General features: G+C 39.5%; 1 protein-coding gene across 1 annotated transcript; it reads right to left on the bottom strand.

The window, feature by feature from the left end:
- rragd (ras-related GTP binding D) lies at positions 1-27,720 on the bottom strand. The gene is made up of 7 exons (XM_046413692.1): positions 27,166-27,720; positions 25,484-25,779; positions 25,050-25,249; positions 24,142-24,256; positions 19,735-19,877; positions 7,877-8,025; positions 1-443 (listed from the first exon to the last, which is right to left on the bottom strand). Exons 1-7 carry the CDS (start codon positions 27,290-27,292, stop codon positions 292-294), a joined length of 1,182 nt encoding a protein of 393 aa, XP_046269648.1. The 5' UTR covers positions 27,293-27,720; the 3' UTR covers positions 1-291.

Genomic DNA, 27,720 nt, shown 5'->3' with positions numbered 1-27,720 from the left:
CATCTGTTCCATATTAAGCAGATTACCCTCACCTCTTACAGAATGAATCAATAAATCTTCAATGTATTTCCCATGGAGACTACTTGAAGAGAAAAAGGTTAGTAAATCTATTCAGCCTGGTTATATACAGTTTATGGTCTATGGAGGCAGTGGAGGACAGAAGTGAGAGTCAGCGTGGGTAAAAGAGACCAAACAATGCCCAGTAATATGAAAACACTTAAGGCTTTCCTTTAAATTAAGGATAAAGTGTTCCGGATTTGTCATTTGATTGTCTGATGATGTCATTAACCCTCAGTGGGGGTTGCTGAGCACTCCACTGGACACAGTCAGTTTGCTCCATCTCCTCTGACTGAGGAGTTTCCGGTTTTGTTGAACTTTCACTCGAACATCAAATACCTCCTGGATGGCATTCTTGAAGCAGTGGAAGTTGTAGTCAATCAGTCCTGTGAGGGACAGACAGAAGACAGAGTTATGGCTATTACAGGTCAGAGAAGATTGGATATTCTTGATAACACTTAAATAAAGTAATTAAGCTCCACAACAAACTATAACTTAGATAAGGCCTTTTAGGGAAATTGTACAGATTTCACACCAGATCAGTTTGCTAGTCATGGTAGTGTCTGTGAAAACAGTTTCAGTAAAGAGTATTTCATCATTAAAACTGAACTTTTTCAAAGTGACATTTATTAAAATGTTTTTTGTTTACATCAATTAATCAGTAGTCATAATAGTGGATAATAGTAGAAATAATAATAATAAATAATATTCAAATTTGATCATGACATTCAAAAGTGTCACTTATCGAAACCAGCAGTTAAGCTAGCAGTGGCTGGTATAATGTAAGAGTGATGAGAATGCTGAGCTCTGCACTGTAGCAGCTTGAGCTAACAGTAAGTTCGCAAACTGACAGGATGAGCTGTTTTCAATGTGATCAGACAAAACAAACACACGAGAATGTCTTTACTGCCCCCCGGTGGCTGGCTCCAGTACAAGTAATAAGCCCAACCCACTGCATGTTAGCAGATAAGAAAAATTTCAAGCATGTGTCAAATATTTTTTTCCCACAGATGGACTATCAGTGTTTTCTCATAAGTTTGGATTTAATTTCTTATTTGATGCCATAAAAAGGGTGAAACGTCATACATGGATTGGCAATTGAGCGCCATTCCTGATTGGGTCAGGTCTATGTGTATGAGCAGGAACTCGCTACCACAGCTCCAAATGACATCATCAGAACAAGTTGGCAGCACTTGTATCCAAGATATTTTGGCTTCACTTTTGTACAGTGGAAGGAAGCAGAGATGTGTCGGCCATTTTTATATATGTCAATGTTTAAAATGATGGGAAGCAGAAAACAAAAAATGAAACGATAACGTGAAATCTGTTAGATAACAATACCGTAAAACACTGAACACAATAACAGATCAAATCAACAGAAAAAAAATAATACACCTAAAAGAAAAAAAAATATCTAAAAGAAAAGCAGAGGAAGATCTGAGAGTTCTTGTGGAAGATAAAATGAAAGGCAGACACTGATACAGCAAAGTGAAGGAAAGGCTTTCTTAACATGACCTGTTATTGATCATAATGGGATCAATAATGTGGATGGGGTAGTGTGATCTCTTTCTTCTTTTTGCTTTAGCCCAAATCCTACCAGCTGTACTCTGTATTAACCTAAATTTTCTTTGACTTTTATGAACTGCAGTAACGTAAGTGACTTTGAATGTACCAGAATTTCAGTGGTTACAGGAGTTAAAAATGTTGATGTGATGGTTTTGGCAATGTTTATTTATTACTTTATTATGTATTATTTATTACAATTACTGAGCTTCTGAGCCAGTTACCTGTCTAATAAAAGAAGAGCCAGAACACAGAGATCAACTTTGGTCTACACAAACATCAGAATAACAGAGTGATGTTTGATAGGCATTAGATGGGCATTAATGCCCAGACACCATCTAGCAGAGCGAGCAATCTTATAATTGCTGCTACGATGCAAAAGATTTGTCTGAGCTCTTTGGTCAACACTTGGATTGATGGACTTTGACTTGATACACAGTACTATTACTCACGTAATACAGTATTAATTGTGTTGGGTTATAATTAAAATTGGGTGTCTCAAAATTTTTAATTCACACTTACATAAACAAACCAAACCAAACAGTTAATGGTTCCGCCCAAGCTTTAAAGCCTAAAAGATGCAAATGCTTGTTTTACAGGAAACACAGGATCCAGTGGTATTGACACTTGACCCATATAAAGGACTAATATAAGAGCTAAACACTATCAGAAGCACTGAACTACATTTACAATCTAAATTCTAATATTTGTTCCATGAAATTCTATTAATTTATTCCCAACAGTTTATTCTCTTCATTTCGTAGCATTTTTCTTGGCTGCACCGCTTCCAGTACGTGTATATGGATGTTTGATTTTTGTCCAATCAGTCTTCAGCCTCTATGTGTTGCCATGTCAGTCTAATCTGCCCAGGGCCTTCAGAATCAGTAGTGCTGGCCCACACAATTTAGACTATATTAGCCATTGACTGTTTCTTTAACCAATCAGATTTCAGAATCCTCGCTGTGACGCTTCCCAGGGCCAGCTAGCTGTTAGCATTCTTCCGTCCTCTGATTGGTCGGTCAGAGCAAAAGTCACAGCCAAGTGTGACTAGCAAGTTCTGAACTGCTCCAGATGATGTACACGGCACAGTTGTGGTTGTAGTGTAGAGGTTTGGAGTTGTCTTAACTGTGTTTCTTGTTGTATTAATGGTAATTATCTTCAACACGCAAAATTCCTCTCTTTCTAATGCTGCACCTTGTCATATTGTGTTTTTGGATAATATTGATGTGGTTTTTTTTATAATTGCGATGTGATAGTGGTTGTATTAAGAGGTGGACTAAGTCAGGTATGTCCCCACTGAAGACCCAGGTACTAAATACATGGCCTGCCACTGCTACATGGTGTAGGTGGGTAGGTAGGTAGGTACGTAGATAGATAGATAGATATTATACTCTTGTCCTTAGCCCGTCATCTTTCAGCCCTTAGTTTTCATTTGATTTCTAATTTCTTTCAATTTTGACCTATGTTTTTTCTGTTTATATGGTTAACTACTTGTTAGTGGACACGGGTGAATCACTTGATATAGAATTTAAATTTCTGTTTCTTTCGAGCTTTTTACATTATTGCGACAACTTGGATTAATATGATGATCTAAAGTCTCCAAGGACTTAATTTGCTTGATGTAAGATAATGTAAGATGCTAATATGCTATAACAAGTACACTGTGAAAATAAAAGAAGCACTGAGAGAAAAGCGTGTGGTGGGTTGTGTTGAGACGTTCCATTCCATTCCAATAAAAGTCAGTGAAGAGACCAGAGGACAGACCGGAGGACACTCTTGCAAACTGCTTTGCATCATCTATCTGCTGAAGGACTGACACTGGCACTCAAAAGCAGAGTTCTACCTGTGTGATTATATGGTCTGTGAAAAATGCAATTCAAGAAAGCAGCTTTGCCCTTTAATTCTGAGGTTCTTGACAACAGATTGTGTTGTTGATGGCTTGCATATCTGGTATATATATATATATATATATATATACATCCTGTTATGAAGCACAAGTTCATGTTTGAGCAATTACTCCTGAGAATAAGAAAAGGTCAGGAATAGTCTGTAATTGATGTTCATCCCTATCACTGATGTGTTAATCAGACTAGGTCTGTCACTGATACACTACAGCACACAGAACTAAGAATTAAGATTAGGGCTTGTGTCATTGTGAAAGTGTAACTGTCATAAGGTTGCTGCTGTTTGCTTGCTGTGGGTGGGGGGGTGCAGCAAAAATGTCAGGAGGCATATTGTATATTATCTAAATGCAGTGACAGTGAGCCTATAATGAACTTGAATGTGTTTGAATCAAACACTACTGTTATATGTGATATATAATAATATAATATATGTATATATTGTGTATATTTTATCTTCCCCCCCCTGCCAGTCAAAATGGTGGTTTTAAAGTGAATGGTACATTCTCCATTCCTTATACTCACCACACCAATTCAACATGATCTCAATCAATTGTGAACATTTTTGTCCTTATAAAGCCATTTATAAGCTTGCCTCACCATTCACTCTTCTTTATCACATCACAGTAACACTCAGTCCTTTAATGTGATTTGGTCCTAGCAGGTGGGCTACAGTTTCACATATTGCCTCTCTCTTGCAGCGGTGGCATAGTTCAGTCCCCTGTTCTTTCCAAATGCACATTTCCATACGACAAAAAAAACCTCATTTGTAAATATGAATTTATACTGATGAATTTCCGAGTGAAGCAAAAGCAGTCCTCTTGCTTTAGTATTCTAGCCACAGCCGGGAGCTTAACTAACTTGGATCCTCGCTAAATACCAACATAAGTTGCTATTAAACACATTTAGAGGATTTTAATTGCTGTCTATATTCTCAGTCATTTTGGCGCTTGTAATATTCCTTGGCACTGGCTTAAACCTCTTTGGGGGTGCCCAAAATTCCTCTATGCAGGAGAAACTTGGACACATAGACAAACAAACAAACAATCCTTAAAGCTCTGCTGCACTTCCAAGAAAAAAAAAAACAACAAAAAACTATTATACGGTTATATCACAGCAGTTATGACACAGTCAGCAAACACAAACAATACAACTCAACATAAAACACAGCTGCACTGATGAGCACAGCTGGGAGGGCATGTTTTGTGAACGCTTCAGAAATGTCAAATCGGTGAAGATGCTTTCTTACTTTTGTTGTTTTGTTCTATTTGCATGTGTTTCCTTATACTGCAGTGTGTTGAGTTCTCGGGACCACCTTTTCATGGTCCCTGATGAGTCAGTCAAGGGTTAGAAGACACATTTTTTTGTCTGAAGAGCAGCTCACCCCAGCAGACCCCCCACAGCGGGCCTGAGAGGGAGATGTAAAAATGTGGCGCATGCCTGGAAGGGATTTAGGCTCACACTGGCAGAGACTCTAACCAGCATAAGGCAATCTCCAGGCAATAATGTCTTATGGAAGGAAACAGACAGTTCCCTCTGAATAAACATCAGTGCTGTATTTATGGCTGGGTATCATTTGAAAATTTTCAAGTTTCAGATCGGGAGTTTTAGTAGTGATGTCAAAACAGTATCTTTTTTCATTGCTCACTTTAAGAAATATGTTTTCTGCAGAAACTTTCATTCCCGATCCTTAGCAGATTTTGTTTGTTTGTTTCAAGTTGCTGAAAACATCATTTAAAGGCAGTCACCTTAATAAAGAGTTTCAGGTGTAAAAGCACACCATACGGACTGTTAAAGGCATCTTAATATGAAGTGAGGGAAAACTGTCAGACTTCAAAGCGGCTCCTTAATCATACTGCTGAATTAGACATGTATTCAGTCAGAGAAAATCACCACAGCAATGAGAGCAAAGAGCAGACATGTTGGAGAACACCAAGTCATTCAGGACATCAAAGCGAGGTAGCCTCACACCTGCTGGGCAGCTCTAATGAATCTGTCTGACAGTCAGCGAAACACAAGACCTCAGGTATATTTTATAGGTGTTTGTCATACATGTTTTATAACTCATGAAACATGTTACTTTTGGACAGGGTGTACTGAATCAAATTCTGCAGTGAGTATAAGCTACACTGACTCTGATATTTCGTTCTTAAAGCTGAACGCAGATAATTGCAGCGACCGTACGTGAACCATTGCTGTAGAGGCTGGAGAAGTCAACCTGGGACCGAAGAATTCCAGATTCAAATCCTTCAAGCTTGTATGAAATACGGGAGGACGACAGAGCAATGTCCTTCACTCCGTCAACAACCAGGGGATAAGTACCCCTGAGAGAGGGACTGAAGCCCCTGCTGCTCCAAGGCAGCTCCCAGCAGCTGACCTGCCTGCTCAGTCATTATAAAGCACTCTGTGTAACAGCAGCAGAAAAAGAACACAGGACCCCCCCCCATCCCCCGAACTGTGCTTCAATTCCATCTGAAGAACAGTCTGCCTGTTCCCAACACCTACAAAACTATCTGTGCTGATGTTATTTACTGTGCGATGTCTGTCCAATTCTGTGACAACTTTTAGAATCTTTCAACCACAGAGGTGGCCTCTGTGAGGAACGAGGAAAATGAAATCAACCTAAGCTGCAAGGTGCATCAGTGTAATTAATACTGTAATTAACACTGTCCTGTATTGGCTTTATGTGGCTGAGACATTTTTTTTTTAGTTGTTCCATTTGTGGTTTTGTTACCACATGTTGCTGTAGTAAAGACTAGTGAAAAGGCACCGGCCAGCTCGGTTCACTCAGCCTGCCATACAATCAAAGTTGGGGAACGCCATTATGGCAGTCATTATGAGATCTGACACCACAGCAGATATCAGAAGATGACAATCAGTGTCTAATAAGCCCATGTAATTGAAAAAGGCACTCTGTGTTTGGAAGATTGTTGTAGTGCTTTGCAAGAGAACTGGCTGAATCAGTGCTGCTGTGTAAACAGCACATTTATTGCAAAAGCAGCAGATGTCAATCTACACAGCAACACACATTCAGAGTTCAAATAACTTAATCAGAGCACTTGTTTAAATGCAGCAATATAGTATCAATACAGCACTTGGTATCACTTAAAAATTTCAATACTGGTGTCAAAACTAGTACCACAATGATCTTTTTTAATAACCAACAATGAGAAATATGAAAATGTTTTAGAGAAATCATACTTTGTCTTAGACATGTCTAAATCCTGTAATATCCTTGAGCCTCAGCTGCCGTTGCTATGGTGAAGAGGCCCGTCAGATGCACGAATCCAAGTGATAGAAAATTCATTCAACAGTTTTATTCAACATGAACTGTCATGACTGTTGACAGAACGAAACATAGCACACCACAGTAGTTTTCTCAACACTCTAATCTTTGTGTTCTACCCAACATCAGATGTGAAGCCAGCAGAATTTTAAGTTTGCTGATTGGATGTTGGCATTTGTAGTTAGTCTCTTTTTCTTATGTACACAGGTTTGTGCTTTATTAAACCACATTTTTTTCAAACATAACTTTTAAATATTTGGTGACTGAATTGGGCAAGTTTCATGCTGATCCACAGAGCTGCAGAAAGTGTTACAGCTGTGGATTATGGAACACTGCCCAATGGAAAAAATGAAGAGGACTTTTACTTCTGGAACCAATAGCTCCTCTCGCTTTGCAACTCTATATCAAGCGCTGAGCTCAAGTACAGCAGGGTGAACGGCTTAAAAGCAAACCACTGTCAGTTTGTCAGTTCGTCAGTGAGAGTTTCAAATATGGCAGCCCAGTCAGTGGTCCATCGCTTCAAAGTATGATGCTGTAATCAGCCCTCTAGCCTTGTTTCCGGAAGCGCCTCCATAGTATAGGAGCAGGAGAAGGAGAAGATTAGAGTTGGTTGGGGTCGCTGGGCTCAAACACAGCTGCAAAAGCCCAGGGTTTGAGTCTTATGTTTGACCAAATGCTAGTTGCTTTGTTTTGAACTTATGTTACCTTACATAGGTTACCTACATGTGTAACATAAGCTATGCAATGTAAGGGCACACCCATATGTCAATTACATAAGTTAACAGCTAAGTAGATTTAGTGCCTGTTCTTAAAACTAAAACCTAAAACTGCTTCACAACGCTAACCAAGGCTCATTTATCTGAGTGGATGTTTCATATTTATTATTGCTAACTTGCTTACAGAGCCCTACATGCAAAAAGTGATGCCAAATGGGTAAAAATCATAGCTCATCATCGTAGTTTGAAGCTTAGGGCTACTGACCAAGCTGCTGTATTTGAAAAGCTGGCAGTAAAAACATTTTAGTTGAAACACATGGCCACTTTCCGTTTATCGATTATACTGGACTGACCTTTCCTCTCAAAGCTTTCCTTGCGGAGGAAGCAGACAATGGCAAGGAACTTGGTGACCTCCTTCAGGTACATGACTGTGGTGTTGTTCAAATGGATGATCGCCATAGACTCCTTGTCATACGGTAAACCACCTTCACTGTCGGTCAGACTGAAGGAAACGAGACAGAAAAACACACTTAAACACTCACTCAATGCATCATCTGACACAACATACTGGTGCTGTTTCCAACATAGGAAGGACTGCTATTTGGCAGCGGTTTCAGCTGTTTCAATTTCAAAGGAGGGCCACAGTGGTTGGTTTTTCAGAAAATAAGCAGACAGATTTTAGTGGCCGTGGGAATTTCAAGATGTAGAGACTACTTTGGAAAGGGCGAAGACAGAAAATGAGAGCAGAACACCAAGATAAAATGAGGTCTGGACATGAGCACTGCTGCTCTTTCTTGGTTTTCACTTGTAACTGATTCTCTTTTCACAAAGAATGCTGACAAAATAGAAACACTGTTTGGTTTCTTTATTCCATCTGAGGAACACGACTTTTATCTTCCTGGTTTATGTATCTGGGCTTGCTCCTCCTTCTGAACGACACAAGACTTTTCATTTCACAGCATACATACACAGACCCACTGTAGCAAGAAATGAGGGAAAGATTGGAAGAAAATAGACTTAAATCATAAAAAAAAAATAAGGTGAGATAAACAATGACAAAGGCTGGGTATTGTTGAAAAAAATTACAGTAGCAAAAAGTTACAGTAGCAGTACCAAAACCGTACTAATTACTTGATACCCATCATGTGAACACACACACACACACACACACACTCTGTTGTACTCTCAGCAATTTTACTTCACAAGCATTTTAAAGGGATGACTGGTTTTCACCGGGTTGTCTCTGTTATTCAACCGTTTTTATCAGCTAACCCACTTACATGCTGCATGCTACCTTTAGAATCTCTAAGCCTCTGATAGTAGCACCATCATGTTTATCAGGTGTCATCTCACAGTCAATAGCAAATGCATCATTCTTTGAATCCGTATGCTACACAGGACATAATACAAACATGTGTGCACAACGTGACTGGTCGTTTTTGTAATTGCCACAATGTAAGGCAGCTGGTCTCAGGACTAAAAGGTGCTCCATCAACATACTGAGGAGAAAATTCAAGCATTCATTTACCTTTAAAGTTGCAGCAGCATGTGATAATTGTTCACTAACCATATAGGCTTGAAAGCCTCGTGACAACACTCGGGAATTGGAATAAATTTCATAAAATGTCTAAGTGTCTAAGTAGCTGTAAAGAATTGTGACAGTTTCACGGAAAATTATTTTCTACCCATCAGGCATCAATCCGCACTTCACAAGAGCAAACAGACAGCACCATGCTGAGCCTCTATTAATTTTGAATCGCTCCTATCTGTACCTGAAGCTTTGCTGGCAACCAACACACACATCATACAGTACAAAAATGGTAAAACACATCTCTATGCAACAGATGTTGGATTCAATGTAATTATCTAAATGAATTATACATTCTCTTAAACTTCATCTCATGTCTCCATGGCCATTGGCCTACTCATGATGACGTGCAGGCTAAGAATAGTTGCAGTGCTTCACGGATTTTAGACAGCCAAAGAAGAGAAATATGCACAGCTAATGTGAGTTTAATGAAATGTGAATTTATCATTGTTGTCGAAGGGGAAAAAAAAGGAAATAATTGCATTTCACCAACAAAAGACTTGGCTCAGTTTGTTGGCCGAGGAAAATTTCAGTCACATTTGTGCTTTCCAAGTGTGCAGCGTGCCAGGTTTCTCACAAGAGACGAGTTCATTAATTAAATGAGGTGAAAGAAAGACTCCATTTACTAAAGCCTCTAATTAAGGATAATGTCCCAGCTGTTTTGTGATGATAATGATGGCAGCCTTCTGTGGAACAATCTGCAGATTCGTGTGAGCAGATCCAACTGGTACCTACAAGACTCCCACGCTTGTTAATGCTGAACGCTTCCAGGACGCAGGTGACATTTAAGCGGAGGGTTAAGAGGACATAATGCACAGATATCTGGCATTCACCTCTATCTACGGTGTAAATGTGAAATTAGCAGGAGTCATGTTTGTGCCCTTGGCCACATATTCACCAACGCAGCTGTGACGGGTTAAATATTCACTCACTTCAGGCCAAATGTGGCCTAGTTCAGTTAAAACCTCCAGCTGTGATGCCTAAGGTGCATGACACACACGCACGCACACACACAAACACTCTCTTCCCTATTATTTCAACAACAAACATGGGTCAAACTAGCATCCCCTGGCCCGGGGGGAGGCATCATGATCATATGGCATTCTGGAACTGAGTTTGGGTGGTTCCGTTACATGTGAACCAAGTTCATTAAAATTTGGTGGATTTTAAAACACTTCCTGCTGCCGTGACTGAAGAAGACATTGTTAGACATTTCGAAAAAACATTAACAATTTAAAAATGCTAAAAAATAAAAAAAACTAAAACACAACCATGAGTTAGACCACATGAGAGCTGCTACAATGATCAGTTTCTCACCATTCACATTAACAACCAAGTCACAATCATGACCGGGAAAGCTATTATATAATAATCAAAGTTGAATGAATTTTATGTTGCAGTGTAAAATCACAATATTACCTCATACAGCCAGTTTGCAACCATGCAACAATCTTGATTAGTTTTAAACATGGACATTTTCTTTTTGGTATCTTCTATATATCCCACACATACAGTACTGTGCAAAAGCTTCAGGCGGGTATGAAAAAATGCTGTAAACATGTAATACTTTCAAAAGTGGAAGTGTTAAGAGTTTATTTTCATCAATTAACAAAATACTATGTAAATGAACAGAAGCGAAATCTAAAATCAAATCAACATTTGGTGTGACCACCCAGTTTTTTGAGCCGTGACCTAGAGGTTGGAGAAGTGGCTTGTGATCGGAGGGTCACCGGTTCGATTCCCCCACCGGACGGGCAGGAAAAATTTGGGTGTGGTGGAGTGATTCATGCGAAAAAATGCATTACCCGGCTGATGTGCCCTTGAGCAAAGCACTTAACCCCCAATATGCTCCCCAGGCGCTTGATGCTGCCCACTGCTCCTGTGTGTGTTTCACTGCATGTAATTTGCCGGGTGGAGGCTTTTTGGCTGCAAGTCTTCCATGAAAACCACTTCTGGACAGACTTCTGGGTCCCTCTGGCTTCTGCCAGTCCTGAGCTGATGGCACTGCTGGATTCCGATTTTTAAGGGAAATAAGCTTGATGTGTTTTTCATCTGCTGCACTAACTTTCCTTGGCTGACCACTGCATCTACCTGTGACATGAAACTATCTTCCACAACCTCACCTTGGTAACAGAGTCTGGCTGTTCCTCACCCACAGCTGTTTCTGTTTCACTTAATAACTGTTTCAACCTACATGTGAAATTGATGATCATTAGCACCTGTTTGGTATAACTAGTTGATCATACACCTGACTGTAATCCTACAAAATCCCTGACTTTGTACAAGTGTACCTGTAGCAACTGATGCTGGTTTGAAGGCAAAGGGTGGTCACTCCAAATATTGATTTGATTTAGATTTTTCTTTTGTTCACTTTGCATTTTGTAAATTGATTTAAAAAAAAAAATTAAAAAACAGCTATTGTTTATATTTTTGACAGCATTCTTGGTTTAAAGCATTTTTTCACACCTGCCTAAAACCTGTGCACAGTGCTGTGCATATTTGTTCAGGCTCAGTTTCAGTTCATGTTCCAGAAGCAGACAGTGTGGGGGCTGGACTGTTAAATAATAATAAAAAAAGAAAGTAATCAGGGAGAGTTAGACGGTTTGAAGGTGGTCCAGGGAGGATGGAGTTGGAAAATGATCTGAATTGGAAGAACAGGTGAACTATGAATCCCAGATCTTATGGATTGTTGCAAGGGGTTGGCAAACTCCCAGGACAGACTGGGCCTCTTCCACTGGTGAGTAAAGTTATATGTCTACATTTTCTGAATTCATAAACATTCTGCCTGCTGTGTCCATAAAAGTACGTCACTGTTTTCACCATTTTCAATTGTTGCCCAAATGTCTGATCAAAATTACTATACCTATATATATATATATATAGGTATAGTATATATATATATTGGGCTAAAAATTCAAAATATATGTATAAAGAGTTGCACGGTCAATGCTGCTAATGTTATATCCCAACCAGTCAACCACTGGATTGAGAGTTGGGTCTTTATTCTTGTCAAAAAGTCAGTGGAGCTCTCTGTAGGCACACACACTTGGTATGTCATCTTAATATATGGAATCCAAATCATTATTTGAACATAATCTTAAGGTGCAACCAAAGAAACAGAAAGTTGGTCTGATGAGATTAGGATGTGAGCTCTTATTTTTCAGATGATATATTTCTCTGATATAAGTCCACCAGTCTGCACTGAATGAAAGTGTGAGGTGGCTGGGATGCAAAGTCAGCAAATCCAAATCGGAGGTCTTGTACACTGCTGAGTCAAAGTATCTTAGTTCTTGATCTGTCTCTGTGAGGGTAAGAAACCAAGAGATCAACAGATGGAATAGTGATACGGGACTGTTGAAAGGCAGCTGAGCCTGAAAGCCATGCTCTAAATGTACCTGCTTATCTGTGTTTCAAAAGAAAAGGATCATGGGTATCAACAGCTTTTTTTTTTCTTTAGTCCACGCCCTGACCTTGACATTGGAAAGGCCATTGGAATAGAACCACTTGAATTACAAAATAAATTTAGTATGTGCACACTGCAGCTGAGTTACGCCTTCTTTATTTAATCAGCACAATGTTATTAACTAACATTTTGCAATTCAATCCACATCCACAGTGCGATGTACCAAAAAATTCATTTTTGTGACCCATCCCTAATAACCATGGAGTTATGTGTGACCAAGCCCATGTAATTGGACATCCAAGGTGGTATATAAAACATAACAGCATGCACAAACTATGAGTCTTTGGATTATATCAATAGCATTCTGGCAGATAGGTGGCAGAATATGGCTAGACAGAGGCATTCTGTATATATGCAGTGGTTGGAGAAGTGTTTTAGCATGTGCCTCATCTCTTTGCAGTGGGTTTTTTTTCTAGACACAAGTATATGCTGTCAAAATATTTCTCAGTTTGATTGTTTTTTATATATAAGTTTTGTTGTACTAAGCTCTTTTTATCTGATCTACCTGAGACCAGATATCTCTCTCTAATTAATGTCAGCCAATAGGAATAGTGTGCTCTTCACATTGTTCCCTTAATGTTTCCTTTGATGTTGGAAGAAGCTGAACTAAAGACGAGTGAGATTCGGTGAAATTTCTATGGCTTGATCAAGGCTAATCATCCAATGCTGCTTTCAAGTGCAGACAAGACTTCTTCAGAGAGATAACAACAGCGAGCCAGCAAGCTGATGAGGGAGTCAAAGTGATTTTCTGCAGATCTATGGTTGTCATAAAAGTGAATTATGATTCTTGAGCTCTCTAAAGTGAAAATATGGGGTAGTAGTCTAAGCTTTTTTTTTTCTAACTATTCCTTTCTCTTTCAATGAACACTTTAAACATATTATATAGAAATAACAACTTTGCTTGTCTTTTTAAAATGTCATAACTAAACATATTGGTAACCAGATCTTTGAGCTCCCGTTTTATTTGCTCAGGCAGATAAAAGCGAACCCCTCCCATTCAGAAAGATGTCCAACTTGGTTTGTGACAGGCTGGTCACAACCATTTATCAACTATGGGGCAGGCTTATATATTGACTTTATATACAGTTTGATATGATGTTCTGTGAGTTAATTGTATGAAGTAGGCTAGCAGTTGTGTAAAATTTAATTTAGTCCACCTTAGCAGTTCATCTCAGTCTTTCAATAAACACAGTTTGAGGCTTAATGTTCCAGGGGGCAGCCGTGGCCTAGAGGTTGGAGAAGCGGCTTGTGATCGGAGGGTCACCGGTTCGGTGTGGTGGAGTGATTAATGTGAAAAATGTCCCCACCCCTCCATTAGCCGGCTGATGATGGGTCAAATGCAGAAGACGAATTCAGTGTGTGTATGTAAAAATATATATACTGTCAATAAAGCTGATTCTTCTTCTTCAGGCACATTTGATCTAATGTAAATGTGTGTTTCTACACATGACTGTGTTAACTGGTGACTGTCAGCCATATTTACCAGGGGCAGAAGCTGGCTTGCTAGTAGTTGCAGGCTTGAGCTGACGACACAACAACGGTGATAGAGACAAATCAGCTTCAAGCTGGTCTTTGTATTGAGGTTAGTAGTAGCTATCACGTTTCACTAAACTAAATTCAGTGAGAGCTAACAAGCTCACACGTGGGCTTTGAGCTGTGCTCTTCTGAGCTCTTCCGCTGTCAGGATGACTCCCCCAGTTCTACACCAAAAGGTTCATTGCTCTGATTGGTTGTACATTCCTCCGCTTGTGTCCAAAGGCATTTTGGTCTGCATTTGTTGATCATGCCCCACTGAAATCAAAAATGAGCTGAGAGGTTCTGGACAAATTTGAACTTGCAAATTGGTCTGGTGGTTGTAAACTGATACTGATATCATTTATATATCACGATTGGTATCTGGCGAGGAGAGAATTTTACAGGCACTTGTTTCTCTCCACACAGTTGTATACTGCAACGAGGCTCAGAACCAACCAACAAACTAAAGAGGGCACAAGGGAATTGTATTACACTGTGTGGTAAGTAGGTCAAAGCGAAATTTTTTTTTTTATTAAAAAATATAAACAATAATGATACTACATCTCTGGGCTTATTTTTCATTTTTAAACAAATGATGATGGTTGCGACAGTTTGTTTAACATAATTGTGGAAATGGCATCTGAGCCCCAAGTCTCTGAGTGGGTGTTTCCCATATCGGTTGCCTGAAAGTCAAGACCTGGCTTTGCTAAGAGACACACTGTCAATTTCCATGGTGCACACTGTAATACCTACGAATGTGGAAATGTTTTTAGAATGTTAGAAGATCCAAATTCTTCTGTTGTTTCCATGGTAATCAACATCTGAATCAGTATTCGAAAGAAAAGAGACGTTATGAGTTGCATCGAAAAAGAGGCAAATGACTAATAAAGAAAGCAAGAAATCTGTAAGAGCTGAAACCTATTCCAGTGGGGTACACCCTGGACTGGTCACCAGTCAATTGCAGGGTTAACACATAAAGACAGACAATCACACACACGCACACTCTCACATCAAGGAGCCATGTAGAGTAGCCAGTTAAACTAAGGGGCATGTTCCTGGGACAATGGAAGGAAGCCGGAGTACACGATTGCATAAAGTGTCAACAACCCTCAGCACCACCCCCACTAGAGGTTAAATACCTGGGTCTCCCCATTGGGCTTAGAACTGAAGAAGCCTTTTGGCAGAGAGTTGAAACGTCTTCCACAGCCTAAAAGATATCCAGTGCAACATGTAGTCCTGTACCTGAATATTCATCCTCATATCTACAGATTAGTAACTACCAATGGCTATGAATAGAAATCTGCTACCTCTCATCTCAGTTAAAACAACAGCTCATACAGTGGTCATCCTTCATTGTATACCCCTCTTTGTTTGCCAGCATCATTTCTATCTCTAATGGGTTTTTTGTTTATATTAACAGAAATTATTAAACAAACAATTTCCACACCAATTACCTTACTTCCACTTGACTGCACCTGAAAAGAATACTGGAAAATGCACTGACCCCCCCAGAGGAGACAGGTTCAATCCCAGACAGCTGCTTATCCAAGTGCTTTGTCGAGCTCTATTGACAATGTCACACAAATCATACAAAATATGATTTTAAAAGTAATACTTTGTAGCATGTACAATATAAATGAAATTATGTGAATATTTTGAAACCACTATTTAGATATATATGAACCATATGACACCTGTCTTAACAGTTGGCCCTATTATATGCCATTATATTTTCTGTAAATCCAACTGTTTCAGTTTTTAAAAAATGGACCTTCATTGGTCAGCTCTCCACAAAAGCAGCATGTTTGTCAGAATTCATCGACTTGAAGATTCTCCCTACTGTACCCTGTCCTTCTTTCTTGTCTTATGGTGGCACATTTTCTTCTGTGGTTTGTTACACTGAACAAAGAGCAATTATTGAGGTATTACTGAGGCATAAAAATATCCGAACTTCTTTGATCCACAGTGGTGTCTTTATAGAGATATATTAATATGACCTTTACCGAAGACTCACAGCTGCAGAGAGCAACTCATCAGAGAAAGACCATAGGAAGTAACACACAAAAGACTCCAGAGTACCAAGGTAGACGATCTAATTATCACTATTTTGGTTCATATGCTATGGTCCTGTTTTTGTGCTGTACTATGGCACGTCCGATACGCACTGGGGCATTGTATCACGCTTATCCTACACACGAGGGCTTGATCAAGCCACTGACTAACACTTTATCAGCATCACCACCTTCAAAGTTCATCTATATCTAAGAGAGTACACCAATTGGCTTACATTTAGTGTGATAACAGCTGTGTCATTATATAGTTTTCTACTCATGACATACTGACTTCAATATAGGTGACTTCAATATACACCTCATTATTATTGAATTCAGGTGTGGTATGGCACTGTTTTTCAGGGGTTGGGATCAGCCCCTTGCTTCCAGTGAAGGGAAATAGTAATACTTCAGCATACCAAGACATTTTTTACAATGTTATGCTTCTGATTTTGTAGCAACCGTTTGTTGAAGGCCCTTTTCTATTCCAGCGTGACTGTGCCCCAGTGCACAAAGCAAAGGTCCAGACATGGTTGGATGAGTTTGGAATGGAAGAACTTGACTGGCCCACACAAAGCCCTGACCTCAACCCCATTGTAGGCCTTTGGGATGAACTGGAACAGAGATTGTGAGCCAGGCCTTTTCATCCAACATCATTGCCTGACCTCACAAATACTGCATGAATGGGCAAGCTTTCCCACAGTAACACTCCCAAATCTTGTGAAAAGCCCTCCCAGAGGAGTAGAAGCTGTTACAGCTGCAAAGCTGTCTATGTATTTAGAATGCAATGTCATTAAAGTCCCTATTGGTGTAAAGGTCTACATAGTGTATATAGATACACTATGTAGATAGATAGATAGATAGATAGATAGATAGATAGGTATGCTGTTCAATGATTCCTCAATAATAAAAGAGTTATATTATGTGCTATAGCAATAAAGTTGAACTCTGCCCTACAATCTACAGGTCTAGGTTAGGATCTAATTATATTCACAGCTGGAGTGATAACTGATGTGAGAATATAGAAAGGATCAAAGACAATTTGATGAGGGATTAGGAGTACAGAGAGGAGTGTGCTATGGGCTTTACAATCCATTCAGCTCCATACTACTATTAGATGCCACATTCATTCTGTTCCTCCAACAGCATACTTCACCTTGACAAGGACAGTGATTTAAACCACGCCAAGTAATGCCACGTCTGTTAAGTTATTAAAACATTTTCTGCACATGACCTCTAGCCAAAGTAAGATGGCCCAGACATCAATGTACAAATAGACAGAATATACACATTGCATGAACTAGTACAAGTTGTGGTTTTGCAATTTATTTTTCTAAACATAGGAATCGACACATTAATACTAACTGATACTATAAAGTTAATACGGATCATTTTAAGATGATGGATTACATGCTCCTCTGTGAGCTTAAAAATTTCTCCAGCAGTCCACGCTCATAAAATCCTTTCACCATTTATAGAACATATAAAAACATCTTTGTTAGTCCTGGACATGTTGGCCTTTCAGAAACAGAAGCTTGTTGTCTTGCATCTATCAATTGAAGGATTTGAATCACTGGTTTTGTGTATTCACATGCTTTTTTCCCTATTTTCTGATTCTTTTATTGGAGTATAGAATCATTATTTTGTAAGCAGTCTATCTGGGGAGATTAATGAAGTTTTATCCTATCAGGTCTGGCCTCATTATTATGTCTGTGACTCCAGAGATGAATCTTACTGTGAAGTTGTTACAGTACATCTCTCCCAAGGCTTTAAGCCAGTTATATCTAGCTTCTATAGAAACAAATGACTGTTAATGGAAAAGAAGGAAAGCAACCAGACAGACGTCAAGGTTTATCAAGTTGATAACAGTGCTCAAACAATTCCCATCCATTATTCCAGAATGAAAAGTCCACTTGAGCCATTTCTTCCTCAAGCCTCTCTAAAACACTAAAACTTGTCAGTGTTGTTAAATTGGGAATGAATGATGGATCTATTTTCCAACTTAACACCGGTCCACTTAGCAGGATTACTGACAGGTCATATTTTCTGACATTTTCTGGCAAACTGAGCACTACAATACTGCCCTACTGAAGATCAGTTAAACACTTGAAGTAACAGCAACTGAACAGTTGCATCACAAAATAAGGTCAAGATGGCTCCCGCCTTAACTCAACACTCCAAGTTTTTGCTCTGTACACACAATCACATGGATTCTTTTCAGCATATGATATTGAGACTAGGGATGTGTACCACATCGATCCAGTAGGTGTCACCCTTGTGCTTCGGGTCACATACTTAGGTCACTGACCCTGAGAAAGTTCAGCGAAAGTTCCTACTTTCACTCAGTGAGAACCAGAAAAAGAAGAAGTAGATTCTTATGTCACTAGACAATAACAGGTGGTGCTACTGATTAGTCTGTTTATGCAGGTCCTCAGTTTAAGTTTAGCCTGAGCTTCTGCAATACACATTTAAATTTCATACTGACAAAATTTGTACAGAAATGTTGTTTTGTCAAAAATAAGAATCCATCCATCCTATATCGCTTATCCATCAGGGTTGCCGGGTAGCTGGAGCCTATCCCAGCTGACTACTGGCGAGAGACGGAGTAAACCCTGGACTGGTCGGACAATCAGAAATGCACACACTCACACAGTAGCCAATTAGCCTAATGTCCCAATGTCTTTGGGATTGTGGGAGGAAGCCGGAGTACCCGGAGAAAACCCACGCAGGCACAGGGAGAACATGCAAACTCCACACAGAAGGGCCCAGACCTGGTTTCGAACCGCACCATCATACCACCCAAACAAGGATCCATCACTAATTTTAACAATGGTCTCTAAGGTCTAAGATATTATTGAAAAATGTAACTAACAGTTTCAAATGGCCCTTCTAATGCTTGGCTGTATAAATTCAATTTTGACTGTTTCCTGAGAATGAGACTTAGACTAGCTGACCGTATGTAAAAACTGCTTTTTCTGCATCTGTTTGGATTCAGTTCAGTTCAGGAAACTTGCGTGACCTCACCCTGACCATAACAAATTGGCAGGACTCTCAGGTCAATTTCCCAAATCACTTGCTGCATCATATATAGTGTGAGAGAAAGCATTAGCATTAGTTACCTTGATAATGAACCGTGGAGAAACAACGATAGCTGTGTTGCATTTAAAGGATAGCAGTATTTAGGGCTGACAAACAGTAGCGTTAACAAAAACAGCCGGGTACATGCATGAAGAAACCTCTTTGAAGTCGAGATGCTAGCCGACCTAGCAGAGTCTGAGAGCTGCTCACAGCTGGTTAACTCTCGCTAAGTGTTAACGCCTCTGCATGTGCTACACTGAGCTGTCAGTCTCCCTACTGTTTCCCCTGAATGCCTCCAACAGTTCCAACAACTGATTCAACCAATACTAAGAAATTCTTGAAAGAATATTCATTTTTCTCACAATTTTTTTTTTTTGACTTTTAGGAAGTTACATAACACTATTGCTGATGGAACTGCAACATTACTTTATGTTTTGTGACATTACCAAGGTTATTAATTATTCCCTCGATAGGCTTGTGATATCATGGTTTGTTGATTATTGTCCACTGGCTTACCCATAGATGCAGGAGATGTCAATGACCACATCGATCATGTCACAGCACAGTTCATATGTCTGCATGTCCACTGGACTGCTGTCTGTGGCAATGTAAATCTTACTGACCACATCGAACAGGAAGGCCTTCTCAATACCTGAGTTCTGAGGACAGATGCAGAGACAAAGAAGAGCAAGTCATTCACAGTAGCCCATCTGGTGTTCATGAAGAGCTGTCTCACACTACCGTTATGTCCAGGGAGTATACAATCCTCTAACATGTCCTTTGACAATAAGTTCAATGCTTTTCTTTCACTAACTTAGGAGAGGGTGTACCTGCAAAAAAGAAACACTACACTTAGAATAACAAAAAGGATCAAATTATCTCATTTTAATACAAATCTCACAGAGCACAAAACATATTTATCCTACTCATCTAGAAAAATAGGTGTGATGACAAACAAGGCTGCTAGACACCTGGATTGTAAAAAAGACTTTGGTAGTCTGCATGTGAACATCTACTCCCAAGTGTTGCCAACTATTTTCAGTGGAAAGTAATTTAAGTCGGCTCAAGTGGCTAGGTGTAGCAAGATATATAAATATATATATATATATATATATATACATATAATTTATATATGTTATTATATCTATATATAATTTCAGTAGTTGGATTCGATTCAGTAACTTTGTTGGTATCTGTTGAAATAATGATGTTGGTTTTTATATATATATATATATATATATATATATATGTATATATGTTACAAAGTTACTGAATCGAATCCAACTACTGAAATTATATATAGTCTATATTAGTATATGTTTGCAATTTTTGTATACCTGTTACAGCAGGTCAATATACAAGTAAGCCTTTCGAACAACACAAAACAGCACTTTAGTTAAGTTCAGACACAAAAACTGCTTGGTTTAGTTGAGGAAAAGGCTGCTGTTTGCTGCTGTGACCCACCACTGAACCTCAACCTCCACCTCCACGCCTCCACATGGGACTTTATTACTTTGTAAACTACATCATAAAGGTGCCTTCTCTATCTGGACGAGATCCCGAGGGACGTGCCAAAACAGAATTATTGGACAACCTGGGAATGAGACGGAGTTCCTGAGAGCTGACAGATAATCCCCATTCAGCTTTGTGAGGAAATTCAAACACAGAGAACAAATTTAAATAGATGCCTCCTGTTTATTGCACAGTGATTTAACAAATTTGGGGAGGTAAAATTGCTTTGCTGCTGTAACATCATTCTAATGTATTCCAGGAAGATGAGTCAGGCGCTATAGTAAACTCTAAATAACGCTCTCTTAAGGGATAGTCTATTTAGCTGTTTAATTAACTAAATATAACATCAAATCTGTGACAGTAAATTATGATAATTACATAAGGATTGACAGGAGAATCCCATTAAATAAAATATATTAAATTAAATATCTGTATTATGTTAATAATGGTCTGTTATATTATTAAGACCTCGAGTTCAGGCTACTTGTCAAAGTACAGAGTACAGGTGACATTTTGGATGAATGTGTGAATAGATAATGGAGCCAACATGAATGTAGCAATAAAAAAAGGTTACAAATCAGTAAACTAGCTGCCCTGCTATGAGCAAAACACACAACCAAATCTCAGAGCACAGTCAGCTCACTGATGAGAGAGTTAGCAAAGGATTGGGAAATCACTGTTTGGAGAATTAGGCCATCCAATCCAGTAGTTTCCAACCCCCGGGTTGTGTCCTGGTAACAGGTCTTAGAAAGTATCCCAGGCTGTGAGCAAATGATATGGATTAGGCAAAAAAAAATTCAGAAAATCTATCATATATCTGGATACAATCGATTATTGTAGATTATTCTAAATTATTTTTGCTGTAATTACCTTTCAGTCCTTGTGCAATATTTCCTTATGTCAAGCTCCCAACAGTACTATCACTGGGTAGGCCATTACTAGGCAAGATAATCATCACCACCTTTCAGCACTCAGCACAGCAAGAAATTTTTGTCGGGATACTACCTAAATGTTCGATTTGTTTATTATTTTAACTTAGCAGGTAACCACAATGAAACAGCAAGAGCAAGTAAAGTTAGGTTTAGGTTAGTGTTCAGAGTGATCAACTTTTCTGTGTGCCTCTCTCTCTGTCTCTCGGACAAACAAAGAGACATCGTACCTGAACCAAAACTTTCAGTTTTGTCTAACTTGAGTTACTCTGTTCCACGAGAAGCAAAAAACATCCGAGTCATTTTCAGTCACGCTTGCTGTATTTCTCTAGCGAAGACAGTGTCACTCTGTCAGTCCACCACTTTGGTTCAGAATGAACGGTAAAAGGACTTTTGTTTAAGTTCTTTAATAGTCTACCAACTCTTCAAAGCACTTTGCAATACTCGAAACAAACACATTCATAAACTAATCTCAGAAGCTGCCAAGCTGCTTCTCAGGAGTCACACAGCGCTTCCAATCCAAAGTGCCCTACGATTTTTCTGTGCTTGGCCACGCACACATACACTCACACACAGGTGGAACAGGGAACAATTTGTTGGAGTTGTTTGGAGTTCCTGAGCCGCAGCCACACCAACAAAACAGCTTTAGTATTATTTCAACAACTGCTGGATTGGTTGCATTGACAATCCGCTCTCTGGTGATCGCCTTGACTTTTCATCTAGGTAGACACTTAGGGTTTTGAGTGAAATGTCACTACAACTGTGTGATGATGAAATGTGGTATACACATGTATGTCCTCCTCAGGGTGAATTGTAATAATCCACTGATCCCTTACTTCCCATCAGCAGTTTCCAGTACTTTACTTTGTCACCAAAGAGCTGTCAAAGCCATGATATTCCCTGATTATTGATATTTAGTGCTAATGAGAAAATGTTAACATGCTAATATGGTAAACTCCACAGCATGTTAGTGTTATCATGGTATACAGTAGCCGTATGACAATGACAGTAGCAATTAGCCGATAGGACCTCACAGTTGCCAGTCTGGTCGTGGTCTTCTATGTGGTATTTTTGAATGTGTATTGTTCCGTGGCATCTTGAAGGAACGTAGCACATCACTTTCAGATTCGGTTATACTCTGAAGTTTTGAGTAAACTGACTGTTATGGGTTTTGTTACATTTTAAAGTCGACAAGTTGTCATTTAAAAAACGTAAGACAACCGACAAAATTCCTAAGTTTACATGCTTTTAACTTTGAAACCTCTTCACAGGGGATGATGAGGATATGAGCTCATAATATTCAGAGATGTGTCCAATAACGACCCAAGACGATGCTGCTGAGTGGGTCATCAGGCTCTTATTTTAGTCTAGGCAGCTTCACTGACAAACACAAGTCGCACAGCCTGGCGTTGTGGCCTGCCTTCCATCAGTTAGTCTCCTGGTTAGCTCATTTTTAGACAAGACTCAACGTGTTAAGTTCACAGCCTGCCAAGCTTTTGCTTCTGATTTGCCCCTGTGTACAATGAAACAAACAAACTTTCAACTTTCAGGGAACAACCTCAATGTTTGGTAATTTATTTTTCATTTTTAACTGAGTGTGCAACTCCGACCCCGACATTTCACATCAAAGTGAGATTCGGCTGAGCCAAATTAGACACCGATAGGCACTTGAATTTGCACAGGACAATATACAACACAAAAAATACATAATAAAAAGACAAGACATGACGTTAGTACACAGACACTGGAAAAAGATTTCACCAAAACAAAACCGCAGCACCTATTTTTATTGAATGTCATCAGCACAGGTTAGTAAATAGTTCATTCAATATGATATATATGCTATTGCCGTTATTGATTGTATTAAGTATGGAATATTGAACTTTTAGATGAAAAGAAAAAAGGGTGTCTGCAGCATTTGATGTTATTAAGAAAGGGGCAGGAAACACAAGTTAGTTCTCCTTCCTTTTTCTTATATGCGCATGTAAGTACAAGTAATTTATGTGACAAGATATCATTGTTTTGTAAAATTTCTTTTAGAAATTGCACACTGAAATGAGTGAAATGAACCAAATATGAAATAAAGTAGAAATATTATATAAACATTGCCCTTAAAATACGGTTATGAGTTGGAATCAATAAAATATTAGAAAACTAAGCACTATAAAAGCACAGAATTGTGGGTGTTTTGGTGGTGTGGTGGCATGACACATGCAACAATCGATTATTTAGTTTTTCTCATTAATTAATGATTTTTTTTTCCTCAGAAAATCAGTGGTGGTATTCCAGGCAACGTCTGCATTAATAAAATGAAGCCAGCCGGTCTGTTATGTATCACTACCACCTAGTGGCTGGATCATAAATTACATCAGGACACGCACACGGCAGTGTTCCTGGTACAACAGGACCATGTAAATACATGAGCACACTGTTGTGCGGTTACCATAGAGACCCGACTTCACGCCACAGCAGGATTACTCACAGATATGAAAATGTTGAGCAGGTTTTCCAGTGTAGGCAGCTGTGGAATGAGCTTCTGGACCACTTTACTGAAAGCCTCGAATATGGAGTGGTCGTAAATACTGGTCAGATAGAAGCTGGAGAGATCAAGGAGAGCACTCTGAATCAGAACAGATTCCAGTGACAAACTACTTTACAATCTGCATTTCAAGGTCACGACACACAGCACTACAAGTATATAGTATTGCAGTCGCACTGATACAATTCCTGGGGAAAACTTAAGGAGAAGGAGAATGAACATATTTGTTCTTCTGTGACAGACATTATACTGTTTAGGTCTGAGTGTATTCTGAAAATTTTTGATATGAGTGTTGATATCATACTTATTTTCTGTTTTTTTTTCTCTGTTAGAAATATTCTTTAAGCACACACACACTTTGCACAAAAAAAACTCTTAACACTCTTAAATTGCCATTTTAGGATTTAACTTTAAGTAAAGGTGAACTGCAGTCAGCTCCGAAACAGTACTGAGCCTCAATAGCCAGTGCTAATTTCTAGCTATCAATTTCTTTCACTCTCAAGCGCAGTGATTCTCAAGGTGTTATCAAAGAACCAGAGGCCAGAGTTCTGGCGGCTTCGCAGCAATTAAGGTAAATTTTACTCCAAATTGTTTATTCAAATAAAACGTGAACTGCAAAGTTAAATCATAAAGTGGTCAGAGTAGAAAGTTGCACAATTACAAATAATACTCAATCACTTCATCAAATTCAGGTCAAGTAATTCAGTTTGTCAGTTTTCGGGACCTGAAAATATTGCAAATCATATCAGTGTGACAAAAAAACACTGACTTAGAGGCATATAAGACACATGACTCAATACATAACGTGCTTGTATGATAGCACCAACCCAAAAGCGACAGGGAAAACTCACCTCAGGTGTATTCGTTCCAGGCCGGCGTCTGCAAGGTCATCATTGGCTCGTTTGTGAATGTCCCTCTGCTTCTCAATCTTATGGTCATCTGACAGGCCGTCCACTTTGTGAATGAACACCTCGAAGTTGATGTCTGGGTTGACTTTGTAGGCCCTGGTCACTGTCAGATGCAGTCTGCTCAGAGCCTCCACATAGTCATCCTACCACGAGGAAGGGAAGGAAATGTCAATACAGAATTGTCAAAGATATGTTTGATGTCAGTGTCTCCATTGCAAAGTTTGTCCACCAGTGAGCACACTTACTCTCATTTCTCATACGACAACCTTTTATCTACAGTCAGTTAGCCAACCTGAGAAATTCTGCATGTTGAATAGGAAATATAAGAAATCCTTCATCATAATTTGAGTGTATATAATAGGGCTTTGTGGCCTGACCTGTGAGTCAATAACAAAGATTAGTGCTCCAGTGCCTCGAAAGATCATTTCATAGTCAAAGGTGGGGTCGAAGAAGTCGATCTGACCGGGGAAGTCCCAGATCTGGAAGCTGACAAAGGAGCTGCTGGAGACGTCCTCTCTGCAGATCTTATTGGTGCTCTCCAGAAAAAGGGTCTCATTGGGTGACATTTTATGGAAAACCACTTTCTGGATGGAGGACTTCCCACTCCTCCGCAGGCCCATCAACAGTATACGAGGTTTGACCTCTCCATTCAGGGAATCGCTGAAGCCCAACACTACACATCAGCAAAGGAACAGAGGCAGTAAAAATGAAGCGCTTAAACCTGCATTAGATAACCACCTCCGACAACACACAGCATTACAGACTGCTTCTATAGGGACTCCACTGCTTTTAGATGTCGAATCAATTCAATATGGGCTACTCTGCAGAGGCGGGGAATACTGCCGCAAAATAATTTCATAATGGCAGAGTAATTAAACATAATGATAATGTGGTCAAATCCTGACAAATAGAAACAAACAAATAAATAATGATGAATGAATGAAGGAGTGGATAATAAATAAATGTGAAATTTTATAACCAGACCACTTCTAAGGTATTTACACACCATGAACAGTAGAAATGGAAGGAGAAAGCCTTTCTTGTCATTTTGTGCAAAATACAATGAGACTGAGTGCCACTAGATATGATGTGCATAGACCCACACACGCACACACACTCATACTGGCATTTCATTAATAACCTTAATGATGTCATCAGGGTTATCAGGGTCTATTTATATCAGAAAATTTTCTTTTAAAACTGGAGTTGTTCTTTCAGACCCTCACACTGTGAGTGCTTAACAAGAGATAATATCTGTTTAAATTAAGGGAAACGTGGCCAGTCTTGGCACAAGTCAGGGTATCTCGGCCTGGTTCAGTTTTGACCGTTTTTCTTTCAGATGATTTCTCTTAAGTTCCCCAACTTTCTCAAGGTCACACACTAAAGTCACTGAGGTTCTATCAACAAAAGGAGTACGCAGACAATTTTACTGATGACTTGAAACTATCAAAATCAACATGTAACATAAGGAAGCCACTGCAGCCTTCAGGGGAAGTATTAAACATGCTGCTTCCCGGGCTGAAGCCAATTATTAGTATTCAAGTGCCTGATAACTCAGTTTTATATTTATATGTATTTGCAGTAAAAATGAAAACATTAATGTCAAAATGTAAAATAACCAATGATGCCTGGCTGTAATTAAGTACAATATATTCGACATTGTACTTGAGTACAATTTTCCCACTTTACAACCCTTTAGATTTAAATAGTGTACTTTTACGCCACTGCATTTATAAATTACAAACTTTTCGATGTACGGGGCGGTATATGCACCGCTTTCCCCATTTATTTCCCATTTCTTTCCATTCGACTGCACATTTATCGCATGTTGTTAACGCAGTGGGGGGCACCGCGGTCTTTTGCTGCTGTCCTGATTTTCCGAGGCGCAGTTGAAGCGGCAGCGTCCGTACAGAAGAGTCCGCCTGTCGCAGTGGAGTGTTTACAGTGTGCCAAAGTAAACCAGCCGCAGTTAGCTAACCGGAGGACGAGCTAGCTAAACTTAGGAGCAGTGGCTAGGCTCTACTGGGTCGCTTCAGCCAGTGAATAAGTATCCGCCTACCTCCGTCCTCACAGCCCAGCTCGGTGTCGGAAAACGCCTCCAGGTCATCTTCGTCGCTGTAATAATTTCCAGCTTTGTCCTCCTCGTCGTCGCCCTGGCTCAGCGCTGGAACCCCATCACTAGTCATTTCTGATTTCTTCGACTGGCGTCTTGTTTCTGGTTTGGCCCGAAGCCTTCTGTAGAATCTAACTCTCAAACGTTGTGACTCGATACGGGAGAGCCATGCTGGTGAACTTTCACCCCCCCCCCCCTCCACACACACACACACACACACACACACCAGTGTGACACACTGTAGTCACACACGGGGAGGGGTCGAGGAGAAGGCTAACTCTGGTGGGTTTATGGATGACACGAAGTCTAGTGGGCTGCCATGCCAGTCTGGAGACTGTAAAATGCTCTTAAAATCAGCTCTAGTAAACCAACGAAAGTTTTGTCTGCTGCCAAAAGCTGTATGATATAAATAACACGCTGAATGGATATACTCCATCTCCATCTGGAATATACAAGACTAGACAAGACAACTTTATTTGTATAGCCCATTTTTACAAGCAG

The sequence above is a fragment of the Scatophagus argus genome, chromosome 15 (genome assembly GCF_020382885.2).
Source record: "Scatophagus argus isolate fScaArg1 chromosome 15, fScaArg1.pri, whole genome shotgun sequence".
In the NCBI taxonomy this organism is placed as follows: Eukaryota; Metazoa; Chordata; class Actinopteri; family Scatophagidae; genus Scatophagus; species Scatophagus argus.
This window is presented reverse-complemented; position numbering and strand designations above follow the sequence as displayed.